This window comes from Heterocephalus glaber, unplaced genomic scaffold, assembly GCF_053883595.1.
Source record: "Heterocephalus glaber isolate CG9 unplaced genomic scaffold, H.glaber_assembly_v1.0 deba00001504, whole genome shotgun sequence".
Taxonomy (NCBI): domain Eukaryota; kingdom Metazoa; phylum Chordata; class Mammalia; order Rodentia; family Bathyergidae; genus Heterocephalus; species Heterocephalus glaber.
In genome coordinates, this window is record NW_028258324.1 from 59,136,065 (window position 1) to 59,147,450 (window position 11,386).

Genomic DNA, 11,386 nt, shown 5'->3' on the forward strand with positions numbered 1-11,386 from the left:
GGACACTACTTAGGAGCCGCAGCATTGGCCCGGGAAAGAGATGACAGCGGTCTGACTCAGGGCAGATGACGGAGAGCAGAAGGGAATGGGAAGAAACACCTGGGAAGCAGAATTAACAGGATATGGTGATTTTTCCAGATGGAAAGAGGGGTAGAGAATATAGAATAGGAAAGAGGCATGGATATCTAAAAATGCCCAGACCTCTGGCATGATTGTTTTTATAAGCAAAGGTGTTGTCAGCTAATAGGGAGGGAAGTCTACCAAAAAAATGCAGTTTCAGTACAAGAGGAAGGGCAGGAGCCAGGCATATTAGTTTACCTGTGACATCAAAATGAAGACACAGAGCAGGCACCTAGGTATCCGAGTACTATGCTCAAAAGGAAGTCCAGGCTAGAAACAGAAATTTGGGGGCCGGGGATTAGGCTCAGTTGTTCCACCGCCTGCCTCGAAAGTGCAAGGTCCTGAGTTCGATCCCTGGTACCAAAAAAAAGAAACAGAAATTTGGGAGTTTTTTGCAAAGCCACACAAGTGGGTGAAATGACCTGGAAGGAGAGAATAAAGCGAGACAAGAAAAGGGACAAGAACAAAGCCCTAAAAAACTTCAACACTGAGCGTTAAAGTTCATTAAGATGAGTAGAGACCTAAGAAAAGACACAGAGAGAGGACAGAAGGGTCAGAGGTCATGAAGGCCAAGCAGAATTTATTTCTTATAGTTTATGTGGTGTTAGATGACACTATGAGGTCAAGTTATTTCAGACCTGAAAAGACTCCAGCAGATTTAGGGATGGACGATCTTATGACCATACCCGAGACAGGTGAGGGGAGGAGAGAGGACACAAGCTCAGCAGGAGGAAAGCAGACCGCAGCATAGGATTCTGAAACCGGCAATAAACGGGAAAAGAAAGACAGCGTTGGCGGGGAGAGGGAAATGTGCGACCAGAGATAGTAATGAAAATGGAAAGACCATGCTACATTGAAATGCTGTTAGGAAGGATCTAATGGAGACTGAGTGGAGACACATCACTGAAAATAGAAGATATTTTTGAAGTAGGAATGTATAGTTTTGTTCATTTTTATTAGCTGACAAAACATATTTGTATACACATGGGTACAATGTAATGTCATGATATATTTAATAAAAATAAAATAAAATTTATAGTTTTTATTAGTTGACAAATTATAATTGTATATATATATATGGGGTACAGTGTAATGTTTTGATATATGCATACAATATGGAATAATTAACCTAATGAACATATCTATCACCTTACTTACCTAGTATTTTTTCTGGTGAGACATAGGGGCTGGGTATGTAGCTCAGTGGGAAAGCACTTGCCTACAGTAATGCATGAGGACCTGGGTTAATAATCCCCAGCACCTCCACCAAAAGAGGTAATTACTGAACTTATGCTCTTAGTTATTTTGGATAAATTCTTTTTTGTATGTATGGTGTTATGCATTGAATGCAGAGCCTTAGGCATGCCAAGTGCATACTCTACCATTGAGCTACATACTTAGCTCAGAAAAATTCTCAAAAAGGCAAGAGGAAGAGGACTCTGTGACCAGGATGATGGGGCAGGGGGCGGCTGCAGATGCAGGTAGAGCAGCAGATCCTGTGGCAGGAAGCGCAGTTCTATTTTCTTCCTTTTTTTTTTTTTTTGGTACCAGGGATCAAACTCGGGTCCTTGCATTTGCGCTTGCGCAGCAGACAGCGAAACCACTGAGCTAAATCCCCGGCCCTAGTTCTATTTTCTTTATGAAATCAAGATCATATGAGAATAGGTGGGTAGAGGGAGGATGAAAGACTGGAATGAAGCAAAACAGATTTGAAATCATCCCTGTACAGAAAGAAAGAGAAGTGTCCAAAGTGCTCTGGATATGTAGTGACGAAAGCCCATGTGAAACCAGGTGGATGGTGGCACACGCCTGTAATCCTAGAACTTGGGAGGCTGAGGCAGGAGGACTGTGCAAGTTTGAGGCCAGCCTGGACTACATAGCAAGACCGCGCCTCAAAAAAAGAAAGCCCAGGGCCGGGGATTTAGCTCAGTGGTTCCACCGCCTGCCTCACAAGTGGAAGGACCAGAGTTCAATCCCTGGTTCCAAAAAAAAAAAAGAAAAAGCCCAGATGAACCTGCCCTTGTGAATTATGTTGGTGCTTGGAGGCTTGCTGTAGGCTATTATACACTTTGGTCCTTATTTCCACTTTTGGTTTCTCACACCAGTGAAACAATGTGGTATTTAAACACGTGTCCAATTTATTTCACTTAAGCATATGCTCTCAAGGTGCTGGAGACCCCTGTAGTCAGGTTCCAGTACCCATCTGCCCAGTGTGCAACCCAGGCGTGAGAAAAAGAATACACTAAGAGACAGAACTAAGAAAGAGAAAGCGGGGTGCCAGGACGACCAATGCCGGTGCACCCGACAAAGGTGCTGGACAGTCCCAGGCACTGACTTTATTGGCAATCAATTGGGGTAAAGGTGACGAGTGGTTTCTATGGCAATTAATGTAAACAAGGCTCAGAAAGGACAAGACAAAGCACTGTCAAATTAGAAGAGACAAAATATATGGTTGTAATTAGAACATTGTCCTTCTAGTCTGAATGTTTTAGTTGTAGGAATGGAATTTGGGTGCGAGTTACTCTGACCTTGGCATGTAGGCTTCAGCCAGACTCACTTCTACAAACAAGCCAGTTGTAGGGTTAACTCTTCACAGCCTGCTTTGGGCATAATCAATATTACGGTCCTCTGCCCAAGGTCATCCATTTAGCTAGAAATGTCTCAAGCTTATATCTCTTTATGGCAGAGTAGTACACCATTGTATTAAAAAAAACACACATCTTCTTTATCTATTTGTTGGTTGATGGGCATCTGGGCTGTTTCCAAGATTTAGCTATTACAAATTGTGCTGCTATAAACACGGGTGTGCATATATCGCTGTTGTGTGATGCTTTTAATTCTTTTGGGAAGATAACAAGTAGGGGAATAGCTGGGTCAAAAGAAACCTCTAGTTTTAGTTTTTTGAGGAATCTCCACTCTGATTTCCACAGTGGTTGCAGCAGTCTACACTCCCACCAACAATGGAGAAGGGCTTATTTATTTATTTAGGTTTTTTCAGATTCTGTGGGTTGTCTCTTCACTCTGTTGGTGATTTCTTTTGCTCTGCAAAAACTTTTTAATAAGATGAGATCCCAGTTGTTGATTCTTTGTTATATTCCCTATGTGATAGGGGCTTTGTTCCTAAAGTCTTTGCCTACACCAGTGTCTTCAAGAGTTCTACCTATTCTCTCTTCCAGCAGATTTAGTGTTTGTTTTAATATTTAAATCTTTGATCCATTTCAATTTTAGTTTAGTGCATGGTGAAAGGTATGGGTCTACTTTTTTTTTTTTTTTTTTGGTACCGGGGATTGAACTCGGGTCCTTGCACTTGCAAGGCAGGCAACAGAACCACTGAGCTAAATCTCCGGCCCCTTGGGTCTACTTTTAATCTGCGACAGGTGGAAAGCCAGTTTTTCCAGCACCATTTACTAAAGAGGGTATCTTTCTTGCAGTGAAAGTGTTTGGCTCCTTTGTCAAAGATGAGGTGGCTGAGTGTTTGGAGTTGTTTCTGCATCTTCTGGACTGTTCCATTGATCCTCAGGTCTGTTTCTTTTGCCAGTACCATGCTGTTTTTATCACAGTAGCTTTGTAGTATAGTTTCAAGTGAGGGATTGTGATGCTCCCCGCCTTGCCTTTGTTGCAAAGAATTGCTTTTTCTATTGTAGGTCTCTTCTGCTACCAAATGAATTTTACATTTGTCTTCTCTAATTCTGAGATATGCTACAAACCTCAACCCTAAGGTCAATGCTTTTAAGCTAAATAGTATAAAACTGGAGAGATCAAAGAATTCATCATCTTCTACTCTTGCCAGCCCACCACTACCTATGAGATATCAACATACAGAACCACAGAACTGATTTATCTATCCTACGCGAGAAGTCAGCAAGAAGGGCACAGACTTTTTCTCTCTCAGTGAGATTATTACTTGTGTACAGGAATGCTATTGATTTTTGAGTATTGACTTTGTATCCAGCTATGCTATTGAATTTGGTTATTAAATCAAAAAGTGTTTTGGTGGAGCTTTTGGGGTCTTTTATGTAGAGTATCGCATCATCTGCAAATAATGACAATTTAACTTCTTCCTTTTCTACCCTTATTCCTTTTTTTCTTTCATTTATCTAATTGCTCTGGCTAACGTTTCCAGAACTATATTGAATAACAGTGATGACTGTGGACATCGTTGTCTTGTTCCTGATTTTAGAGCGAAAGTTTTTGGGTTTTGTCCATTTATCAATTATGAGACTAAGCACACTGTTTAGTTCAACTGCTATATTTTAAAAGTGCTTCCAAGAATTATTAACAAGCAGTTGGAACATTCCTACTTAAACCCTATTATACTAGCAAATAATAAAGAGTATAAATAAAGAAAAAAGGAAAAAGTTAAAACTGACATAATAAACCAATAAATGGGATCACTTACAAGATGTGGCTTCCAGTATTAACAACAGGGCCGGGGAATTTAGCACAGCAGTTCCAGTGCCTGCCTCACAAGCACAAGGTCCCAGAGTTAGATCCCCCGGGTACCAAAAAAACAAAACAAACAAACAAATATTAACAACATACCATAGTCACATGCATGGAATTCCTGTCAGCATCACTGTAAACAGCCACAGACTGCAAACCCATTTTTTTGGCTGTTCGAATCACCCTGCAGGCAATTTCTCCTCTGTTTGCAATGAGGACCTTGGTAATGTTTCTTCCTGTTGAAAATAACATGAAGATCATACAGAAATGTTACTGAGGAGCAAGACATGTGAGTGAGAATATGCTAGTAGCTAGCTGATGAGAGTTTGTTTTGGTAAAATCAGCATACTGGAGCCTAAAATCACCATTTTAACTAATATTTGACAGTGCATTTCTTTCATGGAAATCCAAGGTACCTCCATTAACATAAACTCTTAAATTACTAGGTTTTTCAACTTAAAATTAAAAGTACTTTGTTATGAAAAGGGTAAAATTATAATAGCTTTCAAAATTGCCTTAGTTAATAGTAACAACTCATTTTTAATTAGTACTACCTATGACCCAGGTCTTCTGCTAAGGAGTCAACTGGAACTTTAATTCTCATATTAGTACAGTTAGAAATAAAGGAGCCGAAGGAGTCACTCCCTGCCCTTCACTCACTGTAAACGTAACACCACTCTAATGATTGTCCAGAGTTACGCTCAGGAGGTCACACAGATTGCAGGTCAATGAGAGAAGAGGGTGCCTGGGATCAGAGGTGTCTGGCCCTGTAAATACTGGAAGCCTGAGTTATTCAGCCCCTTTTTGTCCTCCACACTTGAGTCCCTTTTTCCTTTTGCCCTTGAGTCCCTTTTCCCAGTCATGCTCTTTTCCCTTCATGTTTCTCCCTGTTCCTGCTACCGTCCTGTGATCTTCAATAAATGTAGCTACTTAGAACATACTCCAAGGTATGGCAATTCTTTCCTTTTCATACACAAGAACCTGGACTATTTTTTGGCCCACTCAACTGAAGCGTAACAATATTAGTCCTCATAAAGTACGGTACAGTACAGTATTCCTGCGTATGCTTGCAGGATTGATTTTAGGACCCCCGGTGGATACAAAACTCCCTGGATGCTTAAGTTCCTTAGATAAAATAGCATAGTACTTATATATAACCTACACATGTCCTCTACCTCTAGATTACTTCTCATGGCCTAATACAATGTAAATTCTATAGAAATAGTTGTTATATTGTACTATTTAGGAAATACTGACAAGAAAAAAGTTTGTACATGTTCAGTACAAATCAATTATTTTTTGTGAATATACATTATCTATTATACATTGTTTTACAGATGAAGAAACTGAGGGTGAACAAGATAGTGCCTTCTTAAAACTATACAGCTAAAAGAAGTGGGGGGTCCAGAATTTGGACGCAAGTCTGCCTCACTCCAGAACCTGCACTCCAAGTTACTCTGTCCCATGCACATGTGACCGCGTAGTTCGCTTCCAGTGGAGACGCCCACTGCATCCATCTACTGCCATTACAATGACATGCTATTGTATTAATATATAGCACATATTTCTGTCATCACACAGAAAAGAGACGTTCTTTGGCAGTTTATAATAAAGTTATTCTCAAAAAATAAAGTTCTATAGGACAAGAATCTATATAGTCCAAGAGCTCTCACAGGCTACAGGATCTGCCGGGATGAACTATTTATGAGCATGGCTAAGGGGGAAGTAGAAGGTTACAGGCAATCAACCAGAATATAAACTTTTACAGCACTCCATAAATTTTATAGTGGAAAAAAAAATCCCTAAAATTTTATTTTATTTATTTATTTATTTTTTTTTTGGTACTGGGGATCAAACTCGGGTCCTTGTGCTTCCACAGCCTAAAATTCTATTTTTTTAAAAAAAAAAACTTCCTTTACCTAAAAGAATTCTTTCAAAAGCATTGATTTAGACCACCATAGTTATGCTTTTCCAAGTTGATTTGCTGTACAGACTAAAATAACAACATAAATATAAAATATTCTCCATTATTACCTCCTATATTTTAGGCTCAACAGCAAGGGAGATTTGATATAAAGCAAGTGAAAACCTGACTTAGTAATTAGTAAGAAAATTATCATAAAAAATCCAAAACTTAAAAGTTTTGTGGGAACTAATTCTATCATGCATAAATTACAAATTAAACATTTTTCTTTCTTAAGAAGGGAATGGAATTAATATGAGAAAATGAAAAAATGGAAACAAAGTCTTTGTAAATACAGAGGGATGGAGGGGTTGAAGGGAGGGTTGGGGAAGGAGGAAAAAATAAGAACCAAGAGAGTATGTAAAGGTGCATATCTCCAATGATGAATGTCATTATTTTGTATACTTAAAATGTACCAATAAAATAAAAATTTTTTAAAAATAAGATACATGCATCAAAACATCACATATTGCCCCATTACTATGTACAGCTTTAATGTACCAAAAATACATTTAAATAAAAAAGAAATAAATTTTTAAAAATTAAAAAAAAACCACATTTTTCTTTCTTAGTTCAGTTTGAAGCCAAGTCAAATACAACAATAAAGTCTGTCAGTACCTGTGGTTGTTGTGTATTTCATGTTTCTTTGCTTCCAAGTCCATTCTCTACAAAACAAATCCAAATGAAATTATAATTAATCAGAATATACAGGATCAATCATTGTTCTTTCAAAACAATCCAAAAATTTAAAAACACGAAACCAAATCTAGATACAATCTCAATTAAACCAGCGGGGCACACACCTGTTAGCCCAGCACTCAGGAGGCTGAGGCAGGAGGATGGCTGTGAGTTCCAGGCCAGCCTGGACTATACAGCCCATTCAAGGCCAGCCTGAACTACATAGCAAGGCTTTGTCTCTAAAAACAAAAACAAAAACCTTATGCCCTCTAACAAAGTGATTTAACAACACTTTTCTTTGTAGAAAGAGTTAGATTTCTGACTCTTTTCCCCTTGCACTGCAAGTTCTAACCTGTTTATACCTGACACTGGCATTTAACCAGAGTCAGAGACAAATAAAAAGCCAACATGCTTTAAGATCATCTATTTAGGCTTTTTTTCAAACATCTTTAATTATAACTTACAGCTCACAGTAAAAACTACCTGGTACGGACACAATTAGGTTTCACAGAAGTGGATTCACCCTGCATTTTGACATTTTCTATTGTATTAAATAACTTATGCTAGTCAAACTAGTTTGAAAAATACTAATCAAACTCAATCTTCTGATAAGGCAGGATTAACATTCAGACCAGAGAAGAAAACAGAAGAAAACTGAACAAGGACAGCAGACAGAAATCACGCTACATGTGGCGCCACACGAACTGAGCTCTTACCTGAGACCCTCCAAGGTAAAGTTAATTTACATCAGTGTTTCTCAACCTTCCCCCGACCATTATTTTATTCCTAATGAAAAGATTTATATACTGAGGAGTAAGATTTTATAGGAAGGATTGAGCTTTATGGAACCACAAACCATGATAACATCTAAGATGTTTTTACTTTCCCAAGAACCACTTTTTTTGTTTGTTTGTCTGTACCAGGGATCGAACTCGGGACCTTGCGCTTTCGCGGCAGGCACTGGAACCACTGGGCTAAATCCCCAGCCCCAAGAACCACTTTTTGACCCTGGATAGCATCCCAGTTGGTGCGTATGTTCTGTACCTTGGGTTCAGTGTCTTCATACAGGAGAGAAGACTGAAAGAAGTGATCCTGAAGATACTTCTCAGTTTTAAAAATATAGTATTCTATCCCAAGTCCTTCTATTAAAGGAAAGTGGAGAAGCAGGGTAGCAGAATGACTTGTCTGAGGTGTCTTAATTAGACAGAAACCTGAGAAGATCTACGGCAATCTTTAAGTTCTATGATACCTACTTATACAATAAGTTAACCAAGAGCTGACAGAATCCAGGCCAGATTCACTTTGAGAATTAAAGAATGTAATACCTATTAGTTTTCAGCTTGAGAGAATATGCTGGAAAACCAACAAACTGCAGAAGCAATCCCACCTTAGTCTTTTCCATCTATATCTGGAAAATGTGGCAAAATCATGGTTATAAGGACTGATCATTTTAGATTCTTTAGAAAGCACAAGATAAAAAAGCACAGTATATCTCAACATGTACTACAATAAAATCGAAATGGATCACAGATCTAAGTGTTAAAATAAAACACAATCTGCTGGAAGATAAAATAGGTAAAATTCTTGAAGACACAGATGTAGGCAAGAACTTTCTGTACAGAACCCCAATTGCACAAGAAGTAACATCAAAATCAACAGATAGGATCATATTAAATTAAAAAGCATAGCAAAGGAAACAACAGAGTGAAGAGACAATTACAGAATGGGAAAAAATTTTGCCAGCTATTCCTCAGAGGACTCATATCTATAGAATACATAAAGAACTCAAAAAAATTAACCCCCCCTAAAATAATAATACACAACTATAAACCTCTATCCCAACAATGTTCTGATTGGTTTATTTCATTTTTTCACAATTATCTAAGCTACAACTGAAGAAGTGACAAGATTAAGAAATTGCTTCCATGAGCTAATTACACTCTGACTAAAGATAACTTCTATTCTCATGCCTATAATCCCACCACTGGAGATTCTTGTCTCTGACTCATTTAGAGAACCATTGCATAAAAAGAAATGTAAAACCCTCATACTGATAAAATTTTATTCTATCAATCATTAAGAGGTTTAACACTCTCCAGGTGACAGCTAGGTGAGAATCATTCTAGTCCAGCTCTGAGAGAAAAAAGAGAAAACTGGTCTGTGGTAGCATCCCGAAGAGCCCTGGGAATGTAGGAAATGTCAGGACAAAGAGAAGAGTACTAACCTCACTTTCACCAAGTTTCTTGTTTTGCTTGGGAGCTAGTTCTGTGAAAAGCCAAGGCATCTACAATCATTCGTGGAAAATACAAGCCAACAAAATAGTTGATCTAGGTGACTGAGTCTATGAAGGCTCTGTTTATGGATAGATTTATTGGACCTGATTCGGTTTAACTTCTTTCCATATGTTAATTTGTATAAGTTAAAGTACCAACATCATCACTTCCTTCTAGGTGAGGAAACTGATATTAAGCAACTCAGCCAAGGGCACACCTAGTGAACAGATCCCAGCCTTCTGACTGTAGTCTGTGCCCTTCAACATTAAGCTACACGTCCTTCCGGAATAATGGAGAATGATGGTAACAATGAAGGAAAGGAAGCTACTACTTGCAAACTCACAGGTGTTTCCACTGCCAAAGTTATTGTCACTGGAGCTCAAAATTTGAAACGGATCTTAAGTCAGGTTGCTGGTGAGTCACCTGATAGCTTTGTTCGAACTTGGGTACAAGAGCTTTTGATAAAACTTCCTAGCACTCTGAAAGGTAAATTTGCTCGTTAACTTGACTCATTCCGACAATGGGAAAAAAAGCCCCCAGGATTCTTAGGGGTTGCGGGATAGTTTGAGGCGGGCTTTGAGGTCATCGAAGCCCTAGCTCTTACTATAGTGTAGTCTTGGGCAGATCTTTGATTCCCCCTTGAACTTCGACAGAACTGGATTGTAACCACGTCCCACGCAAGCACTGCTGCAAAAAACCGACGCAAACGCAGGAAGGCAGGCCCGGCTCCACCTCTGCCCAGGTCTTCATAAAGGAAAATGAGAAGCCAAGAGCGAGTAGGCGGTGGATGTGCTACAAAGACCGACAGAATCCCCCGGAAAGGGGCTGGGGTTTTCCCGACCCTCGACCCCGCACCTCCCACAGATCACGCGGGTCCGTGCACCAGCGGCCTTGGTCCACGCTCACTCACCCACCTCCCTCCGCCCATCGTTACCTAGGAGGCAGCAGCAGGCTCCGGAGACGCTGCCACTGATTCCTCTCTGCCGCCACCAGCAGCACAGATACTGCGGAGGGTGCCATATCCCGGGAAAATGGCAGTAGAATGTAAACACTGAATTTCACACACACAAACTCTTTCCTCGGCTGCGTAAACCTACTGTCCTTTGCCGCCCACCGTCGGACCTAATTGCTAGTGGAAGGGGGGGGTGTCTTCATGAGAGCCAATCAAAAAACAGAAGAGGGCGTCAATGGCGACGATTGGCCAATCGGGCCGCGTACCCACGGAGGTGTGGTCTCATCCGGCCGCGCCCCTTGTGCTCAGAGCAGACTCCTGGAAGGGTTTTTGTGTGTGGTCGTGGGCTTCCCACGCACTCGTTCCGCTTGGGGAGAACTCTCCCTCCGTGACCTTTCTGACGAAAGCACTAGCCCTGGAGAAAAAGCCAAACGGAGGTAGAGAACAAAATACGAACCTCCAGCGTCCTCAAGAATGAAATAAAATAACAAAACTACCACTGAAGGCTGGGGATTTAGCCCAGTGGTTCCGGCGCCTGCCTCACAAGCGCAAGGTCCCGAGTTCGATCCCCGGTACCAAAAATAATCCTACCACTAAAAAACGTGTTCTAATTGACTATTAGGAAAAAGAAGTCAAAGTCGAAATTGCAGAATATCTAGAAAATGAAAAGATACTATAAACACTGTGCTAATCTGATACAAAAGCAGAAGTCCTACGAAAAATCACAGTAAACATCCAATTGAAGGATTAGAAAAATAAACACGAAGAAAACACTAGGAAGAAATTAGTAAAGAAAAGAAATTAATGAATTGAGAAAATTAGTATCAAAGGACTAGTCTAGGGATTTAGGAAAACGAAAAAATGGTTAATCATTAATAAAAGAAAGGTCCAGGGGTTTAACTCAGTGGTTTCACTGCCTGCCTCGCAAGCGCAAGGTCCAGAGTTGGATCCCCGGTA

The 11,386-nt window shown here is 40.0% G+C and overlaps 1 protein-coding gene across 6 annotated transcripts in view; it reads right to left on the minus strand.

Annotated features, from left to right (window-relative positions):
* The window catches only part of Mccc1 (methylcrotonyl-CoA carboxylase subunit 1), a 53,266-nt gene extending 42,657 nt beyond the window's left edge, over positions 1-10,609 (minus strand). For all 6 annotated transcript variants that reach the window (XR_015440998.1, XM_087186609.1, XM_021254852.2 and 3 more), the window contains exons 1-3: positions 10,412-10,609; positions 7,145-7,191; positions 4,663-4,799 (exon numbers count right to left, since the gene is read on the minus strand). Coding sequence is in view for 5 of the 6 variants with exons in the window: in XM_087186609.1 (XP_087042735.1) it covers positions 4,663-4,799; positions 7,145-7,191; positions 10,412-10,497 (270 nt within the window). In the remaining variant the exon portion in view is untranslated. The remainder of the gene's footprint in view (positions 1-4,662; positions 4,800-7,144; positions 7,192-10,411) is intronic.
* Between the last annotated feature and the right edge of the window lie 777 nt (positions 10,610-11,386).